At 33.1% G+C, this 21,883-nt stretch overlaps 1 protein-coding gene across 1 annotated transcript in view; it reads right to left on the bottom strand.

Annotated features, from left to right (window-relative positions):
- The window catches only part of GlyRS (glycine--tRNA ligase), a 46,297-nt gene extending 24,685 nt beyond the window's left edge, over positions 1–21,612 (bottom strand). Inside the window, exons 1-7 of the mRNA XM_072540601.1 lie at positions 21,240–21,612; positions 20,844–21,187; positions 17,329–17,494; positions 14,731–14,876; positions 949–1,046; positions 577–791; positions 195–359 (exon numbers count right to left, since the gene is read on the bottom strand). Of these exons, the coding sequence (XP_072396702.1) occupies positions 195–359; positions 577–791; positions 949–1,046; positions 14,731–14,876; positions 17,329–17,494; positions 20,844–21,187; positions 21,240–21,482 (1,377 nt within the window). The 5' untranslated portion in view covers positions 21,483–21,612. The remainder of the gene's footprint in view (positions 1–194; positions 360–576; positions 792–948; positions 1,047–14,730; positions 14,877–17,328; positions 17,495–20,843; positions 21,188–21,239) is intronic.
- Positions 21,613–21,883: the final 271 nt, after the last annotated feature.

The following is a 21,883-nucleotide window of genomic DNA, read 5'->3' as shown; positions in this document are numbered from 1 at the left end:
AAAATAAATACTGCATTTTTCGCTACGTGATAATATGTTTAAGTACAAGGATGCTCGTAAATGTTTGTGTAGGTTTTGGAATGTTAGCTTATTTAAGAAATTTCTAAGCAGTTTGTTGTACTGTGACAATGTAGAAATCTCATTAATGACGTGCGACGGACTTGAAAGGAAAAATAAATACATTAAATACTTACATAACTGGTTAAACATTCGGCATCCCAACAATCGCATGCGTAGTGTGCCATTTCATTTGCCATATGTTGTCTGAATCTTAATCTTGCTGGATCAACTCCAGATTTTACTAAAAACTGTTGAATTCGGGCCATAAAGTATCCCAAGGTTTGATTTGCCACCAGGCCCTGCAAAGACATGATGAAAAAGTAAAATAACCGATTTTTGGAGCTAGTAAACAATTATGAAACAAAAATTCAGTAGATATAATAGAGCAGTTTTGATATCTGATTCATAATCTACGTGAATAATATTTCGATTTTGATCCCTAGTTATGTAAACATTAATATCGTCATCACTTGATTTTATAATATTTTAAAGGGTTTATATTTGAAAAAATCTTACCGAATCAACAGCCACACCAATAGTTGTTCTTTCAGCTGGTTTTCCATCCATCTGATTACAAGCTGAGTATAATAACAGTTGTGTGTCTCGCACATTATTGAACTTGGGATGAGCTTTATCATTAGGGTCGCAAAAATGTTCAATTTCAGCCATTGTAAATTCCCTAACTCTTATGAGGCCAGATCGTGGAGATATTTCGTTTCTAAATGCATTACCTAAAAATTATTTAAATCAAGACAGACCTATTTCATGTGAGTAGGAAAAGATAGCTGTATAAACCTTTATTGAATGTTATACAACCATTTTATGTACTTAGATTTAGAAATGTGCGACGACAGTGCTATGAAGATATTACTAATTACAGTTACTCACCTATTTGAGCTGCAGCAAATGGCAATTTCCCTTGGTTGAACTCTAGAAGGCGTTTAAAATTGACGAAGATACCCTGAGCTGTTTCAGGCCGCAAAAATCTACAAGAAATACACTACTATGAATTTTAACAATTCAAGAACAATAGTTTAAGGCATGAAAAAGGAGTTTGTTGTAGCAGCATATTGAAAAATTTTCAATAATTCAAAAACACTGTATTGTTATATATGGCTGTCTAGTTGTATTGTTATAAATGTTGACTCGTGAAGAGACTTCACGATCCAATAGAGAATTTTCTTTTTTTTGGCGGTTTAAATTTTATTATTATAATATTCTATATGCACAAATGGAAGAAAAAAATTTCTGTCAGCCGTGCGTATCGCAATTTTGTTATTTGCTGTGTTCAGTGTATGAACATAAAATCGTTGTGGTAATTAAAATAAAGTAGGTCGGAGTGAAAACTATCAAAGTTTTTGGGAAGGACAAAAAACTCTCCAATCTTTATCTTTCCCCTCTAATTCATTGGGAAAATGATATTCTTAATTGAAGTTACAATCTACTAACGGTCTCTTAGTCATAAGTAAATTTACTCAATTACGTCATCTAGGCGGACGTACTACCGTTTGAACTTGTTGGACACTTTTTTGACACACATTTTTACGTTATTCTTAATTAAAAAGCAGTAAATCTACCGAAATAAAATAAAACATTTCTGAAAATTTAAGTACATAGAGTATTTTAATATATATAATGATTAGACAACCATACATAAACTGTTTGTGGACAATATTAAATATTTTTTTAAGAAACTTAAAAACTAAACGTAATTATTTACGCAGTCCGATGAAAATCGCTCGAGAATATATTACACATATACCCGAATTAAAAATATTATCAGAAATATATCCTAATCTCGAACAAAGGTATCAAAAGCAAAGTTATAAGAATAAAAGGGAAAATACTTAAATAATTAACTGCAGAATCAATTAGCCAGTCTGACCTAAACCAAAATACAGATATTTTTCAGGAAAGTACATATTAAACAATCTGTTAACAATGTATATATAAATATATAATATATATAGTGGCATACAAAAGGTTTATTTATCAATATTGAAATGAGTCACCTCTTACGATGTCAAAAGAATAGCTGAGAATTTACTGCCGAAAGCTCAAGATCGACAGGACTGGAAAAACGAAACAAAGTTCCAAGTTATGTTGTAAACTTGTCAAACCTGTTACAAGATTAACCTAATAACCTATTATTGTCGATGTGATCTCAATAAAAAAAATAAATGATTAAAACAATGCAAAATTTCAAACAATTCCCAAAAATAATTAACAAAAATCAAATATTGCAGATGTATGAATATGTACAAATATGAATTCTAACCAATAGTATGCAAAAATGAATACCAATCAATATATAAAACAAAGGAATAATTGACAATTTCTTACAATATTAAAAAAATATTTAATTATTTATTATGATAGTAATCGAAAGCACAATTCCAATTATGCTTTGTATTTCACTCATTAAGGAATAATTGACAATTCTTACAATATTCAAAAAATATTTAATTATTTAAAATTGAAGGGCTTGGAAGGTGAAAGTGTTATGTTACATTTGCTTGAAAATTGGGATATTTATGTGGATGAAGGCGTTATGTGTTATTATTTCTCATAGCACTATCTCCCATTCACTTCTAGCCATAACTTAGTATTTATTCAGCTGGTGAAGGGGTTATGATACACTAATATGCAGAATGTGTGGAGGGAGAAGGTGCCATGTGTCTTCAGCATGCACATAACACCTTCATCCACTTAGTCACTGTGCTTTGTTGACGTTGTAAAATAAAGTGCAAGATGAGAAGGAGTAAACAAATATTAGAATTGGCTCTTAAAACAGGCAAAAGAAGGCAGTTATGAAGGTAAGCTTGATAAAATAACTAACCTAAAATAATATACTACAGTAAATTACCATTACAAATAAATTAAAATATTGTTTTTCTCACATCAAATATTTTGAGGTTATGTTAAAAGTTAAAGTAGACAATATTTTATCAAATAACAAAATAAACGCAATGTTATAATTATAATCTTATAGAACAATGATATAGACTACTATATTTGTTTGGTTTCAGGTGAAAATGAAGATGTCAGTTGCATTTCCGACGATCCATCAAGTGATGAATATGTACCGGACTCAGATATCGTTAGTGATAGTGAGGATAATGGTGATGATGATTATACAAGATGTGCTCGCATTTCCTCTTCTAAAAGGTTTCTTTCTTATCGAGATAAAACTAATTTTCTAGAATCCCCTTCAACAAGTACAAATTCCACAGCAAAAATACATCCACAGTCCGATGCGGAAAGTGATGTGGTAAACCTACAAATTCCCATTTCAATTAGAAACAGCAGGTGTGTTGAGGATAAAGTGGTGAGTAGCCCTATTAGTTGTGACCAGGCTCATTTAGATGTAGAACCACAAGTAAAAAAAAACAAAAATTGTCCAGGAAACGACAGAAAAACAAACAACAATGGAAAAGAAATGTGGCTGCTAAAGCAAGAGAATGTGGAGAAAGTTACTTATCTCGTAAAGGTGTAGTGATACCTGCTAAGCGCATTAATGAGGATAATATTATTTGTAATGAGAAGTGTCGATTAAAATATTCAACTAGGATTAACCAGGATACAAGAGTATCAATTTTTAATGACTTCTACAAACATGATATTAACGGGAAAAATGTAATTATTTTTAAATCAATTTCCATAAGTGAACCTCAGCGAAAACATAGGGGTGCAAACAGACATAAAACTGCATCTCTCAAGTACAGTATTACAGTAAATGGAACTCATGTGCCAATTTGTAAATCAGCCCTAATGTCATTGTACCAAATAGGCAGAAAGAAAGTATTTCTTATCTAAAACCAGATAAAAAAGGTTTGTCAGCAACGGAGTTAGACAAACAGGGCAAGCATAACAACAGGCATACTAAACTTGATCCAGGTGTAAAAAAATATGTTATGGAACATATTGCTTCGTTTCCTGCTGAATTGTCTCATTATTCTAGAGCCAACAATCTAAACAAAAAATTCTTATCACCGTTGTTGTCCGTACCTAAAATGTACAAACTTTACATTGAACAATGCAGACTAGACCAAGTTTCAGACGAATTCTTAGTAAAAGAGTCCATGTACAGATTTATTTATGATTACGAGTTCAATTTATCCATTGGACAACCTAAGAGTGATACATGTAGTACATGTGATAGTGGACAATGTTTAGAAGAACATATTGATTTTTATAAATCTGCATTTGAGGCTCAAAAAGCTGACAGGGAAACTGCCAATGTGTTGAACGATGTTGCATATGTCACTATGTATCTGCAACAGACTATGCCATTGCCTCGTTTGTCCACATCAAAAGCTTTTTATAAAAGACAGATATGGTTTTACAATCTCGGCCTGCATATAATTTCAAAAAATGTAGACAGGGGCCTATTTTTTACCTGGACAGAAGACGTAGCAAATCGTGGCAGTACAGAAGTTGCAAGTTCACTGTTGAGTGCGGTTAAAAGTGATAGAACACTTCGAGAAAAAAATCATCTGAAAGTGTGGTCCGACTCTTGTGTCGGACAAAATAAGAATTTCCAGATTATTTGTCTATACCAGTACATGATTTTGAAAGGGTACTTCAAAACTATAGACCATAAATTTCCAGAGGTGGGCCACTCTTACCTAGACTCAGATCGTGACTTTGGCCGCATCGAAAAGAATCTACGGAAACAGCCTAATTTATTCTTACCAGATGAGTATCGACAGATAATACTGCAAACAACCAAAGGAAACCAGGTTATAAATATGGAACCCCATTTTAGGAACATTGAGGAATTAGCTACATCTCTAAAACTAGTAAACCGGAAAGGCGGATCTTCTTGGAGAGATTGTTCAATTTAGAGATGGCATCAAATGGATAAGGGCAGATGAATTTGGTAGTTATCTGTTTAAATATAGCTACGACCCCAATATGCCGTTCAAGAAAGTGCATATTCGACTTTATAGGTCTACCAATAAGACAAATAAAACTATGTGTGCTATATCCCCAAACTTTGTAGTTCCAAGAGTAAACAAGAAGTTTGACAGTTTGTCTGCAGAGAAAAAAGAAGACATCAAGCAGTTATTGCCATATGTACCCCTTGAACACAGATGGTATTAGGAAGCAATTTTGCAGGGCAATTAAAAAGGGTAGCGTCCTACATGTTTGTATATCATTTTTGCATTGACTAACAGAATGTTATTTTGATTTATTTTAAATAAAATATAGCTCTGATTTGTGACTTTGGCTTGTCTTCTGATCTACACATAGCACCATGTACTTGTTTTCATTTACCCTACATCCTAATAGGTTGGTGTACAAAGGTGCTATGTACATATTTGAATTTTTTTTAAAGGGTGAAATGTATATTTTTCAAAAAAAAATTGCTCCCAAGAACTTTTGTTTTCCAAAAGATTCTAGATTCAAAATTTGAGTTTTTTTAACAGGTTCTTGTAAAAATGCAACCAAAAAAACTTTAACCTGGATTATCTCATTTTCAGTTATTTGTGACATAGCACCTTGACCTTCCAAGCCTTTCAATTATATTATTAGCCTACTTATTGGAAATAATTATTATAGTAATCGAAAGCACAATATTACACAAGTAATAAACTTCAAATAATTGGGGAACTACAAGTTAAAAATTCAACAAAGTTCAAAAAGAAAAAGAGTTAAAAGTTAGGTGCATACAGGTGATAGTAGTGAATAAAAGAAATACCATCAGACAAGTAAGATATAACCATTTTAAATAATTTTAACAAGTTTTGAGTAAATAAATAATTGTGAGAAATATTAAAAAAAACTGGTTTTGGCGAATGTTTTAAGTCCGAGGGGTCGACCTGCTTAGGGATTCCTACGCGTTTTTTGGTTTCTTGGCAGATAAGAAAGTAATTAGTGCCGACAAAAATTAAATATTAAAATAAAAGCCTCATAAGTTTATTACAAAAATCCAGATCCGGCCTTAGAATAAATTAGTTTAAAGTTAAGATTAGAATTAAATTAAATTAAAATAATAAATATTAATTGTTATTGTAATAAAAAAGTTTAATTACTATAGGAAAATACTATATTGGTGTATATTAATATAGAAAATATATATTAATATAGAAGGTAACAAAATCGAATGAACAGCAAAAGAAATAAACCAGAACACGATAACTCATCCGACGAGGAGGAAGCCTTCAAAAGAAGCAAAGCTACGTTAAGAACACCTCCAAAGGATAACATAAAAAATCGCGAAATGGAAGAACTAAAGAAACTACTAGAAGAAATAAATAAGGAGATTAAAACGGAGATAAAAGAGCTGAAAACAGAAATGAAGGAAGAAAATAAGGAGATCAGAAGATATATAAATGAAGTTAAAGAAGAGATAAAACTAATTTTTTTTTTTTTTTAACATCCAATGTTTATTGCAATCTGTCTCATTATAAACAATAAGCAATATGTATAATATATGTACAATAACATAGTGGGAAGCTGCCCAGTGGCGAGCACCCAGGTAAAAGATAACATAAATATAATCTATGATATATCAACTAATTTAAACTTTCACTTAACAAACAGAGTTTAATACAGGTAAACATCACTGACACACAGATGAGAATTACAAGGCAAAAACACAAATTAAGGAAAGATTTAGAAAACACCTGAATAGAAACTTGTTATTTCACCGCACCATGACATTATGTTCTATTTTTCCTGATTTACTAGAGGTCCAAAGGGTCTGGTCGTTTTAATCTTCTTACGTGTAAAATGTTGAGCAGATCCGTGGCCAGCGGATTTGGATGGCAGGATAGTCTGTTCTTGTATACAGAGTTTACAGCAGATATTGCTTCGCAAACTGTTGGTAGCTGTAAATCGTGGTGTGATCTGTGGTTCGTGATATACCAAGGGGCATTACAGATCTGGCGCAGTACTTTCGATTGGAAACGTTGAAGTTTTTGTATGTTGGTATTACTTGCTGTACCCCAGATTTGTGCTGCATATTGCCATACCGGTTTTAAAATACATTTATATATCAGAAGTTTGTTCTCCAGGCTAAGATTTGATTTTCGACTCATGTACCAATACATTTTCCTGTAGATTAAGCTGAGTTGAAGGCGTTTCTTCCAGATGTAGATGCCCCAATTAAGTTTGCTATCCAAATAGATTCCTAAGTATTTAACGACGTTATTAACTGGTAGTGTAGTGTTGTTTATAGAAACCGGTGGCGCGACACCTTTTTTTAAAGTAAACGTTATTTGTGTTGATTTTAAACTGTTAACTTGGACCCGCCACAGCTTAAGCCAGCTCTCTAGTTTAAGTAGGTGATTTTGTAATACCTGGGCTGCTTCAGCTGCTGTAGAATTTGAAGCCATGATAACTGTGTCATCGGCATATGTAGCGATTGTTGTATTGGTCGTCGTTGGGAGATCTGATGAGAATATTAAGTAGAGGGTGGGTCCTAGTATGCTTCCTTGTGGAACTCCGGAACAAATTGGAAACAGGTTAGTGATTTCCCCACCTCTTTTGACTTGAAAGAATCGATCTGTCAGGTAGGATCTTAAAAGTGAACTTATGGGATGAGGAAATATAGATTTAATTTTGGAGATAAGACCTACATGCCAAACTTTGTCGAATGCTTGAGAGACATCTAGAAATGCAGCAGTACAGTAATTTTTTTGTTCAAGCGAATTTCTGATAGTCTTTACCACCCTATGAATTTGTTCGATAGTACCATGTTGTTTCCTAAACCCAAACTGATAATTCGGTAAAACATTACTGTCATATAAAATAAGCTCCAGTCTTCTCAGAAAAAGCCGTTCAAATACTTTAGATATAATAGGCAACAAGCTAATAGGACGGTATGAAGATACTTCCGTGTGATCCTTATTAGGTTTTGGAATCAGAACAATTTGAGCAACTTTCCATTGGAGTGGAAAATAACCTGTTTTTAATATTGAATTAAATATATAAGTAATTAAACTTACGCCTTCATTGGGTAGATTTTTAGTACTAAACTAGATATTAAGTCATATCCAGGTGACTTTTTAATTTCCAGATTATCAATTATTTCTTTGATTTCAGATTTCTTAACAGGTTTAATAGGTGGAGCCATTTGATATGGTGCATTTATGACTTCATGGATAGCTTGTTCTTCTTCACCTGAGACTTCCCTCTGATGCGGTTGAAATACCTCGCATAGATGATTTGCAAAAGTATATGCTTTATCTATGTCAGTTTTAGCCCAAGTGCCATTTTGTTTCCTGATTGGCATATTCATTTGTTCGTTGTGTTTAAGTTTTTTTGTTAGTTTCCACAGCGAATAGTTTGTATCATCTGCAGGTGAGAGGTTCTTTAAATATTTGTTGATTCCACTGTCTTTATGTTGGATCAGTTTTCTTTTGAGTAGTCTGCAAGCTCTATTCAGATTTGTTTTATCTTCTGGATGCCTAGTGAGCTGCCATATCTTTCGCAGTTTTCTTTTTTCCAATATGAGTGTATTTATGTGTGCAGGATAGGACTCGGAATTGTGTTTGTAATAAATTTCTGGGGTGGACGTCCAAGCAGCTTGCTGAATAACTGTAGTTAAGTGAGCAACTGCGTTTTCTATGTCACTATCACTTTTAAGAGGCAAGTTTAGATTGATGGATGTTTTTATTTCTTCTCTATATCTGTTCCAGTTTGTTCTTTTATTAGAGAGTGTTAAATGTTTAGAACAGTTATGAATTTGGCTTTGTAGATCTATGAAGAAAGGGGAATGATCTGATAAGAGGTCAAATGAAGGAGAAATTTGGAGGTAGGTATGTGATATTCCTTTTACTATAGCAAAATCAATAAGATCAGGAATTTTTTGTCTATCAGTAGGCCAATACGTAGGCTCTCTAGTAGAGAAAGGAATTAAATGATTTTCATTAATACTTTTTAATAATTCTCGTCCACGTGAGGTTACGATTCTGGAACTCCATTTATGATGTTTGGCATTATAATCTCCAGCAGAAATGAAACGGTGTCCTAGCATCTTAAAGTATTCAGTAAAATGATCAGCTTTAATTATTTTATTCGGTGGACAGTAAACAGCAGATAGAATAATCGAGCCTTGTGAATCTTCGACCGACACTGATGTGGCTTGGATGTTAACTTTACTAATTTTATTTGTTTCATGATGCTTAATGTTATTTCTTATAATAATTGCCATACCTCCGTGGGCTTTACCTAATGGATGTTGAGTTACATAGGTTGAATATTTGGGAATATGGAAATGGCTCTTATTAGTCATGTGTGCTTCGGAAATAAACATAACATCTAGATTATGACAGTAAATAAATGCTTTAACTTCGTGGAAATGAGTGGTTAAGCCATTGGCATTCCAACAGCACATCTTTAGTTTAGTGTTGAAGGTTAAGCTTAGATATCAGAGAAATTATGAGATCAAACATCTTATCCATTCTTTCCATTAACTTATGTACTAGTAGTTCTAGATTATTTTGTATATGTTGAGGAGTTGTTGTTTCTATTATATGAGGAGTCTCATCTATGGTAGATGTATTTCTATTATCTCTTCCTGCAACAATTTTCGCATAGCTTGTAGTTGGTTGAGTGCTTGAAGGAAATTCTGCACGAGGTGGTTGACTTGCGTTTTTATCTCTAAGTGTTGGAAATTTTTTTTTCTGTAGCTCTTTGTATATTGAGCATCCCTTATAGCTGGCAGGATGATTTTCTAGACAATTCTAGAAAATCATCTTGAAGTCAAAAGTAATATTAAAAGAGCACAAAAAATAGGCACAAAAACGTGCTTAATTTAACTAGAAAGCGAAGAAGAAAAAACAACAATCTTAAGAAACAAATACAAACTTAAGAATGTGAAGACCAAAAAAATATGGATTACAGAGGATCTCACAAAAGGAGAGAGAGAGAGAAAATTAAAACTTTAAGAGATAAAGCAAGAGAAATGAGGGAAAATGGAAAAATGGTCAAAATAGGATACAATAAAATCACAGTAGATGGCAAGGAATGGAGATGGTGCTATAAAGAAGAAAAAGTAGTGGAAATAGAGAGTTCAAAAAACTACCAGAGCAACATAAAAAGAACCAAGGAGAGGTGAAGCAACGAATAGAGAAAGAAGAATTACAAAATAAACCGGACAATGATGATAAATGTTTAGTTTTAAGTAGTAATAGGAATAGGATTAGAAATGTAAATGATAAGTATGCCATTAGAAATATGACTTGTGATAGGAATATGGGTATTAGGCTTACTAACAGTAGTGATAATATTATAGTTAGGGGGAATATCAAAAATGGGCATAGCATTAGTAATGAAGGTAGGGAAAAATTAAATATTAGCATTAGAAATAAAAACGTTAATAAAATAAATAACGGATATAATGTTAATACAAAAACCAGGGAGCATGAAATCAACGTTAACACCAATAATGGAGAAGAAGAATACAGTAATAAGGAAATACATCTTAACAAGACAAATCATATAGGAATAGCGACATGGAATGTGACATCTCTGACCGGCAAGGAAATAGAAGCTACGGAAGAAATGGAAAAAATGAACGTACAAATAATGGGAATAAGCGAGACAAAAAAGATAGGGAAAGGACACATCAATATCAATGAGAAATATAGTCTATATTATTCCGGAGTACCACAGGGTCACAGAGCAAAAGAAGGAGTCGGTATAATAGTTAATAAAAGAATAGAATCAAGAATAACAAACTACGAAGCAGTATCATCTAGAATAATCACAGCCCAAATAGAACTAAAAGATAAGATAGGAATAATACAAATATACGGACCAACAGAAGGTAATGAAGAAGAGATAATGATAGAATTCTACAACGAACTCCAAAACGCATTAGACAAATTAAGAGAGACAAGAGAAAAAATAGTAATCTTAGGCGATTGGAATTCAAGAGTAGGTAAGGATATTAACAGGGGATTAGGATACATTGGACAATATGGGGAAGAAATATTAAATAGAAATGGAATTAAAATGCTCGAATTCTGCCAAACCAATGACCTGATAATAGAAAACACATTCAGTGAACAAACCATTAACGACAAATATACATTTGTGGCTGAAGAGAGAAATGCGAAAAGCTTAATCGACTATATAGTCTATACGAGAAACCTACAACAAAATATAAAAAAACATCTTAACGGAAAAGGAACCCGAACTGTCTACACAACACAGGATGGTTACTGCAAAACTGGAGGTTGAAAAAATGGAGGAAGTGGAAAGAAAAGAGTACAAGAAAGTAAATGTAAACAAACTAAAGATAAAAAGTGTGCGAGAATTTTACACGGAGGAAACTAACAAAAGACTGAGACAAATAGAGCGCCAAAAAGAAACATGGACAATGGAAGAAAGATGGAATACATACAGTGAAGTATTAAAGACAACAGCAACTGAAGTGTGTGGAATCAAAAAATATAATAAACAGTTAAAAAGGACAAGGTGGTGGAATAAAGAAGTGAAGACAGAAATAAAAAAGAAGAAAATAGCATGGAAAAAATACCTCGAAACGGGATTAGAAGAAGATAAAGAAAAATACTATAGGCAGAGACGATTGGCAAAAAAGACAGTCACACAAGCAAAAACAAAAACGTGGAAAGAATTTGGAGAAGAACTTCAGGAAGAATATATAACAAATAATAGAAACTTTTGGACGACAATACGACACATAAGGCAGGGAAAACGAAAGGAAATAAACGCAGTAAGAGATACTTCAAACCAAATACAAATAAGCCCAGAACAAATAGCTAGGGTATGGAAAGAATATTATGAGAAAAAATTTGATACCGAAGTGATAAAGGAAGACAATATAATCAATGAAGGCGAAGAAAACACAGAGCCAGGGCAAATAAGTAGAGAAGAAGTAATAGAAGGATTATCAAATATAAAAATAGGCAAGGCAGGTGGAGATGATGAAATTGAACCGGAAATGGTAAAATACATGGGAGAAGAAGGAATAAACTGGCTATGGAAAATATATAAAAAGGCGTGGGAAAAACAAACAATCCCTAAAGACTGGCACAACAATATCATCGTGCCAATATACAAAAAAAAGAGAACATGTAAACTGCGACAACTATAGGGCAATATGTCTGTCATCGGTGTGCTTTAAAATATATACGAAAATAATAGAGAAGAGACTGAGACAAGAAGTAGAAATGGTATTGGGAGAAGAACAAATGGCATTTAGACCGGGAAGACAGACAAATGACAACATATATATCATTAGAAACCTAATAGAAAGAAGCATAGATACGGGGAAAAAACTAGTATTAGCATTCATAGACCTAAGAGCAGCATTTGACACGATAGAAAGACATATAGGGAAATGCTTGAGGAAAATTAACGTACCTAATGCATTGATAAAAATTATAGAAAGTACTTACAAAGAGGTAAAAGGAAGGGTACAAATAACAGGGGAAAGATCGGAAGCATTTAATTGGAAGAGAGGTATTAAACAAGGAGATAGTCTCAGCCCTTTGCTATTCATAATAGTAATGAACGAATTGATAAGAAACACTAGAGTCAGAACTAATCAACTACAGACAATAATAGGTTACCGCAGATTACAACCGGTAACAATAGAGTCCTTAATGTATGCAGACGACATAGTACTAATAGCAGATTCCGAGAATAAAATGCAGAAACTAATGGATATATGGGTAGAATAAATAGAAGAACTTAAAATTGAGATAAACGAGGAAAAAAGTAAGATAATGATAATCAGCGGCAAAGGAGATAAGGAAGATAATCAAATAAAGATAAAATGTAAAAACTCAGAATTGGAAATAGTAACAACTTACGAATACCTGGGAAGTATAATAACTAATGATGGGAAAATAGACTGGGAAATAACAAATAGAGCAAAGAAATCAAACAAGTTATATTATGTGTTAGCCCCAATAATGGGAACAAGAGAACTTGCACGAGAAACAAGAATAAAAATATATAACACAATAGTGATACCGACTGTGCTCTATGCAAGTGAAAACTGGACAATTCTGGAAAAACATAAAAGCAGGATAAACGCAATGGAGATGAGACATCTAAGAAGGATAGTTGGAAAGACAAAATGGGATAGATTAAGCAACGAGACTATTAGGAGAATGGCCAACCAGGAACCGATAATGAACAAAATAGCAAAGAGACAAATGAACTGGTATGGGCATCTGATGAGGATGCAATCCAATAGAATAACAAGAAAAATTTATGAAGCAAAAAACACCGGAAAAAGAAAAAGAGGCAGACCAAGAAAAAAATGGATACAGCAAGTAGTAGAGGCGGGAAAACTTAAACAAAAATCACTCGAGGAAATGAAAATAATGGCAGGAAACAGAAAATAATGGAAGAGGTGGGTAAATGGAAATTAAAATAGCTAGCCCAAATCCGACACCCTGTTAGGGTAAAAGGAAGGGGAGAAAGAAAGAAAGAAAGAAAGCACAATTCCAATTATGCTTTGTATTTCGATCATTTATTGAAAATCTCACGATTATTAATTTTTGCAACTCGATTGTATAAATTGAAACTCTAGTATTGCCGATACTGTATAGTCTAGCAAGCTATCTAAGATACTCATTAATATTTAGCTCAGCGTGGTGCTATTATTAGAGGTGTGAAATTATATAAACAATGGATCGTTTCATAAAACGGGTATATCCCTTGTTTATGAATATTCATGACTCTCTTAAAGAGCGATCTCATATAACGTGGAGTGGCGTTCTTCATCTGCGAAGAGAAATAGAAAATACGTGATAGAAAAAGACAAAATATAAAGACGAGAACCAAAACAATGTGGAATACCGTTTTTCTCTCTCAATATTTGTGGTTTCCGATCCCTGTGATAGATAGGGCAAAACTATCTATTTATGGACGGCCCTTCGGACTCGGTTAGGAGAGATACGGTCAGTGTAGTGGTAATTTTACTATGGAGTAGTCTAACGAAGTTGAGTTGAAATTTTTATCATTGTATAAATTACTCAACTTAATAAAATTTTTACCGCCAAAACTGATGGCGTACAACAGATTTTACCAATAATACTCACCATCGGAATAGTCTGACTGACTACATTTTGGGGTGGGTCGAGTGCATTTATCAAAAAGCAAATATTTACTAATTTTACAATAACATGAGATGCCAACCGTTGTCTCTTTTCTGATCGTTAAGAGCGTAGGCGCAAAATTTCGGGCCAATGCTTTTTAAATGCATTCATTTTTTTCGAATCCTGAGAAAACTATTAAGTATTTTTGAAAAATTTAAACGCACAATAAAAGATTACATTATTACCGAGGGCCGAAAGTCCCTTAGAATAAACAAAAAGTTTTTTTGAAGAAAATATTTGAAATTAAAAATCACACTAAATTTTCTCTTTTTTTTTTCACCCCTGTAACTTATTCAAATAAACATTATAGAAGTTTTCAGGGACTTTCGGCCCTCAGTAATAATGTATTCATTCATTCTGCGTTTAAATTTTTCAAAAATACTTATTAGTTTTCTCAGGATTCGAAAAAAATGAATGCATTTAAAAAGCATTGGCCCGAAATTTTGCACCTACGCTACGCTCTTAATATCGATTTTCTGTTTCTATTTGCCGACGTAAACCAGCGAAGAGCGACATTCCACTAGCTGTCTGATTACGGCTTTAGATATCTTGTTAGACTACTATTATTAATGTAACTTACCCTTTAATTAAACCAGATGGCCCTATCTGTGTTGCAAACATTAGATTGAACTCCATAGGTTCAGTTAGGGCATTTCCAGTAAGAGGACTTTTCATGTCGAATTTTTTCAATACAGCACCCATTTCATTTTTATTCATTCCATCCAACTAAAGAAAACAGAAATTAAAAGTAGTATTATTACGTGGCGTGTATTTTATGCTTTGCACACTGGGACAAAGACGGCGCCACTAATCAAATGTCAACAACAGTGGAACCAGGTAGCCGAACAGGATGCGGCCTCAGACAAGAATCCTTAAAGAAGTGGAACGATGGAAGAAAATAATCAAAGTTGATCATCTAGTCGAAAAATGGAATTATACCGTAAACATTTTGGCACATTTTTTTTTATAATTTTCGAACACGATTGTCTCAAGAAAACATCGATACTATACAAAAGCTTATCTACAAGTAGCCACTTGTGACATATCGCAAAATAAAGGCGTCACTAGGGATTTCAAAGAATTGAATTAAAAACATTTTGTAAGAATAATTATGTGTAAACACATTAGTTTCCCGTCGCATATTGCATCTATTGGCAGAAGAACATAAAGCAGTTAAGGTGAATTTGTTTTAAAAATTCTAGCCCAGTCCAAAGCAGGATAATTAAAAAAATAAACGATATCGTGACTGGCGCTGAGTTATCGATTTACTTATAAGAACCAGAAAGTAAACAATAGTCATATGTTTAAAAATCCACCAGAAAAAAAAAACCATCAAAGGTCTTCCGTTTTCGGAGTGTGCCAAAACAAAATTGGTCGCGATATTTGTGTTGAAAGCAGGTCATAACAATATCTACTGCACCAGTTGCTAAAAAAAGTTCAATCATTCTGAAAATGACCGTTTTCTTTACGGTATACCCTGATTTCAATTTTGGTTTTAATTAATCACCTGAACTGACAGAACCACCCAGAGCTTAACTGGAAGAAGACAGCTTGTACCATTTCTGGGATCCCAGCCGACTTGCCACGTCCGTCATCAACATAACAGACCTTTCCTTGAAGAGGCTACAAAAAGACTCAAACAAGGATCTTTCCTCAACAGACACCTCCCGTAAGCCATCACTGAGCTTAGAAAAATCTACCCCAAAGGACGAATCATCAAAATGCAAGTTCACACACAGGTGCAACAAAATATTGGATGGTTACAACACACAAAGTCCCGATCCAAGTCGTAATTTTTTTTACTTTATTAAAAATAAAGGATGTCGTCAGAAAATGTTATTGCTGTCAACAAAAACGAAATTTGGACTGCACTAAAGCAATAGTGTCTTAATCTTCCTGGATTTGCAAAAATATGCAAAATTGAAAAGACCCCCTATGTATAATTTAAAAATTATTACAAAATGATCACATCTTATAAATGAAAATTTTTATATTGATAGGTACCTATATTTTTCTGAGAGGAAACCATAATAATTTTACTAAAAAGGAAAGTTTGTTTAATCTTCTGACTAAGGTCTGGTGATAGGGTTTTCAGGTCGTGCAAGCGCCCCTAACAAGACTTAAATACTTACGTAGCCAGAACCGACAGCTTTACGTGCCCTCCAAAGCACGGTGGCGGCTCAGTTAAATTAGAATTTGAATGTAAATGGCGGGAATAGAACTCGGGCCCTACAGCTTGTTAAGTCAGTAACCTAGCCACTGTGCTACAGTCGCCTACAATAATTTTAAATCAAATAACATTTTTTTATTAAGGTCAAAACCTTAATAAAAAATGTTATCTTGAGGCATTACCTGACAATTATACCAAAGAAGAACACTAACAACACACTACAGCAGGACACCACATCTATATGGAGTCTCAAAAATTCACAAAGGAAATGTACCCCTCAAACCAATTTACAGCAGCATGGGTTCTCCTTGCATCAGACTGTCAAAGTTCCAAAGCCTTTAGCACACAAGACAACATTTATTAAAAACTTAACAATTCTTGCAAAAACTAAAAAATATATTACAATTCCAACAATATGCTAGTCAGTTTCAATATCATCAGTCTTTTCGCCAATGTGTCATTGGAAAATAATAAGAGTCAAATTAGAGGGGGATGATATGACAACAAAAGCTAAACTGAATGTATCAGCTATCATGGAGCTACTAACTACTGTTAGTTTTGAAAAAAAAAAAACCTTTAAACAACTTTTGGTTATAATTTTGACATATTTTTAACATAATCTTTTTTTGAGGGCGATTTTCATGTGTTGAAAATCGAAACGTCAAACAAAAATTATAAAATGCAATTTTCATTACAATAATCGTGGCTTAATCACATATAAACATAACATTTATATTTTTTTATGTTTTGAGTTTCAGTCCTGAAATTGTTTTCCAGATCTTATTTTTTAATTTACAATTGCTTTGGAAAACAATTTCCTGAGTGGAAGTGGAAATGTCAAAAATCTCATTTTTAGTCTCGATTTTCATTTCAAGAGAAGAAAAAAAATTGTTTCTTTCTCCTAAGTTCACTAAGATATATTTGATGATAATCATAATTTGGTGACAAGAAAGCAAAAATATTAACGAAGAAACATTTAAATAAAAAAAATGTACTTCTTATACTAACCTTGATGACAATATCTTGACATTCCTCCCTTGTCGCAGCAGAAGTTTTCTTATCAGCTGAAATCTTTTCTAAATGGGCTTTGATTAAATGATCTAGCCTAAAGCATTCTCCGCTTTTTGTATCCTTAACCATGAGGTCAGCAAATCTATCTACATGTCCAGAGGCTCTAAAATGATAATAACATTAAAGTGAGCGAGTATAGTTATTTATATCTCGTTTAGGCGAGACGCCTCTTCAAGATGTGGGCTCCCTTCCAGGGAGAGGTATGGGCTCTCTCCGAGTTGGCAAGAGCAGACATTAGTCTGCGAATGTTGTTTGTGTTGGTGAAGGAGACATTCAGCAGATGAGTGGCTTGCTAAGAAGCAGTAGTTAGTCAGTGTGGGTGTCGTTTGTGGTGTGTGGTGAGGAGGAAGGTTGCTAGCCATGCTGCTCTGTGGGGGTACTTTCGCGTGTTACCAGTTATACTTTGGGAACAGCTCTTTTGATTGAGCATTTTTGGATTGCAGATTGTTAAAATCTGCGATATCTTATTGGCATCGCTTCTAGGGTTTCCAGACACATTGAGAAGTTTGGTCGGAAGGAAGGGAACTTTCTGAAAATGGGAAGAAAAAACGGTCGAAAACTGGAGTTACCAGCTGTTAAAAACGCGAGGTATAAAAGAAAAATAAAAAATAGCTAGCATACAATGCTACTGGTTTGAAGTGTCATTTGTGTGAGTTTTAAAGCATGTGTCGATATATATATATATATATATATATATATATATATATATATATATATATATATAAGAATTACAAGAATTACATAATAATATACATAATATCACTTGTTAAACTAGTGTCTTTAACTCTAATTACTTTATCTTTGGCTTTATCTCATTTTTTTTTCATTCAACCATATATAATCATATTAACCCTTTCGATACTGATGCTGTAAAAGTATGATTTTCATTTGCTGCTTTGATGAGCGAGCGCCGTACTATTACGCAAATTAATCTCCATCGTTTAGGTTCTGTCACCATACATTTTTTAAGTAATTACATCTTTGAAGAGCTATAATCGTAATAGTATGTAATACATTGTCCATCTTGCTTACTAGTATCATTCATGTACGTTACGATCCACAAATACACCATACTGATGCCGTACATACACGGCAGCACATCACCCACCCTAGTGCCGTACTTTCTGAATGCCGTTTTTTGAAGTTTAAAAAAAAATCCACTACTTTGATAAAACGAATATAAACAAACTGCCGACAAACTAAAAACGATTCCATTTTTAGTTTGTTTAGACGATGGCCGTCTCGATCGTGAAGTGCAAAATTTTCCCGGTGCGATATATGAGCAACACGCAAAGGATACTTGGCCCATACTGAAAGGGTTAAGAAAAAAAAATTAGCTTTAATTTAATATAAAAATCATGCAGATATCGTCGCCCCAAAGCAACAGTAGGATAAATAAAAAAAATGACTTTTGTGATATTCATGTCAAATGATTCGAAATAAACCCTTCTGCTGAGTGGAACACTAGGATAAATAAAAAGTGATATACTTTTTTCATAATATTACGTATCCTTGTGTAGCTTAATTCCTTTTAGCTCAAATTTTATAATGCAACACTAAGACAACATACATTATCATACCATTATATTTTGTTGTTCACCCATTTTGGTCATCAATATTAATGCAACACTAAGTTATCTTACGCACATATCCTACTGTTGCCATGTACTTATTGCTGAGTTGCGATTACGTCTTTGTTTATACTATCCAGCTTGCGGTCACAATTTTATCTTTAGTAATCTTAAACAATAGTTATATTACATTGATATTAAAAGGTGTATGTTAAAGAGTAAAAATGAATCATTCGGCCAATTTAAATTGTACAAATTATGGGTTATCTAGAAGTCAGTATTTAGTGTATTTAACGAACAAAATAACACTGATTCTGAGTTGTTATCTGGAATTTATAAAGCACAGAAAAAAGGTAAGTTAAATTCATGATAAATTCCCCTTTAAAAATTTTTGGCTGATTTAATAAAATGCAATAAATTTGTACTTTTACAACTTTCAGTATCTATTACCATTACTGATTTTGATGATTTTTCATTTTATTTTGTTTATTATATTTTGGAAAATAAGTATGTTCATGTTATTATTTATGTAATAACATGTTTGAACAACAAAATTGTTTTGTTTTTTGTATTGAAATGTGTAAAATTTTAAACAAAAGTTTAGTGCAATATAAGTTTATATAACAGAAATTTATGGATATCGTTAAAAAACAGATTATCTTTGAGGGCAACAGTAGGACAACTACCTTTTTTTCCAATTATTTTTCACTTTTTTATGAATTACTATAAATATTTATGTAAGGCCTGTAAAGTTATATACTCAAACAAAATTTCATGTAAATCCATTCAAACATAAAAAAGTTATTCAAGTAATGAACTTTCGTAAAAATTTCAATTGCGTTTTTCTCGAAACTACATTTTTTGACATATCCTACTGTCGCTTTGAGGCGACAATATGTCGTGAGCAGCGAATTTTATTTAAAAAATAAATGAGAAATAAAATACTTGTCAAAAATTAATTACTCTTAATTGAATTACAAATATTTGCAGTCACTTTTTGACTGGCAACCTATTATCAATGTATTCTCCTAGTTTTAAATGTATGTAAAAATGTGTGTTTGATAAACTATGTTATTACCTTGGCGATCTTGCAGTGGGATCTTGTATTAAACAAGGCACTAAAATATGATTGTTGAGTTTCTAAAAAAAGGTGGCAAAACGCTGAAAGAAGAAATCACTGTGATAATTAATAAAGTGTGGATCAACGAACACACAAGCAGTGGAAATAAGTTATCCTATGACCAATCCACAAAAAATGAGATGTTGCAGAATGTAAACACTGGCCACAGTTATCTGTATATCCCTTTCAGTCACTGTGTCGTCAATTGACAACACAAGAATTTTAACTTCGTTTAAGTAAATATTACAGTTAGTCACAATTTTGTCGATCGACAACATCAAAAACGGGACCTATTTTATTAACAAAAAATGCTAATATTCCTACCAAAAGACATTACCTTACAAAAGAGTACCATAACTGGGAATCATTTGGAATTATTAACAAAATATATTTCATTACACTAAAAAAAAGCGTGACCGAAAGGGATAGAATAGAGCATAAAACAAAACTGAAATCATTGTCATTGCTTGACACTTCATAGTTTTCGGAAAATAAACACCTCTTTACACTTAAATGAAAGTTCAAATCTAAATGACAACCAATTGGACTAAGGCTTAAATAAAAGATCCCTAGTCACAGAAGCTCGATAGAATTTAAAAGCAGAAGCCCAACCAAACCCCACAACATATGTGCACTGTTCCAATGTCAAGAATACACAGGAAATTGTCAATGTTAACTTAGTGATATAAACTATAAACATACCCTTTTATACTATATCAATGATAAGTAAGATTATATTAATGATATGATTAAATACATACTTGAGAACAGGTTCTGGTGTCAAAATAGAACAATCTACTTCCAACATCTGTTCCTCCAAGACAAAAAATTGGCGCCAGGTCTGCAATAAGTTTGCCTTAAATGCACAACCCATTGGTCCGAAATCAAACTGTCCAGTTATACCTCCATATATGGCGAAGCTCTGATCAAAAAAGAATCTTCGTTTAAGGAGATCTTCCATTTTCGCTCTATCAAATGTCTTGTTAGGTGCTAAGCTCAACTCTTTATCTTCTAGAAGCTTTTTCCTGGCTTGTAACTCAACTACAGCCTTTTTGACATCTAAGACAGGAGCACCATCAGCTTTTAGTTTGCGTACTAGGTCTCCCTAAAAAAATAATATAATATTATACAAAACCTCTAGTTTACTTACTACTAACTTGTTCTTTCACACTGGCTCTTAAAGGGGCTAAAACTTCTTCAATTTGAGGATCTGCCATTGCGTCGAAGTATAGATTCAATTTAATATTTCTATGTTTTTTATTCTTGCCCCACTGTTCTGCAGAAGGGCTGATGTAAAATGTCCTGACTGTTGCAACTTCTTTACACTCCTTTTTTATGCTATTTTGCAAAATGTCACAATTTAGTATTGCTAATCTCCGCAATATTGAGATAAGTTTCATATGGTGCACAATTTATCTCAAACAGTAGCGATAATTCTGCCACGAAGCAGTCAATTATCGGCAAAGTGAAAGGAAACCGAGAACGAGAAAAGCACATGTAAGGTTATGAAACTTTTTGAAACAGTGACAGTGACAGAAATGTGCGTTCATGTAAAAAGACTGAAATGAAGTTTGCTGCTCTCTTCACTGTTACATTTCCATAGGCGCTCAGTTTAATTTTTTACAGGACACAATTTTGAATCTTCCATTCTCATTCTATTCTTAATATTGTTTCGTATTCGTTTTGTTATCATCTTTTTTACAGTACCTTACTTTAACTATATATTATTCAGTCTTCTTGTCGTTGGCTCTTGTTTCCACTATATAGAGTTGTATTAAACGATAAGATAATTTCTTGTTTG

This window comes from Diabrotica undecimpunctata, chromosome 8, assembly GCF_040954645.1.
Source record: "Diabrotica undecimpunctata isolate CICGRU chromosome 8, icDiaUnde3, whole genome shotgun sequence".
NCBI classification, from domain to species: Eukaryota; Metazoa; Arthropoda; class Insecta; order Coleoptera; family Chrysomelidae; genus Diabrotica; species Diabrotica undecimpunctata.
This window is presented reverse-complemented; position numbering and strand designations above follow the sequence as displayed.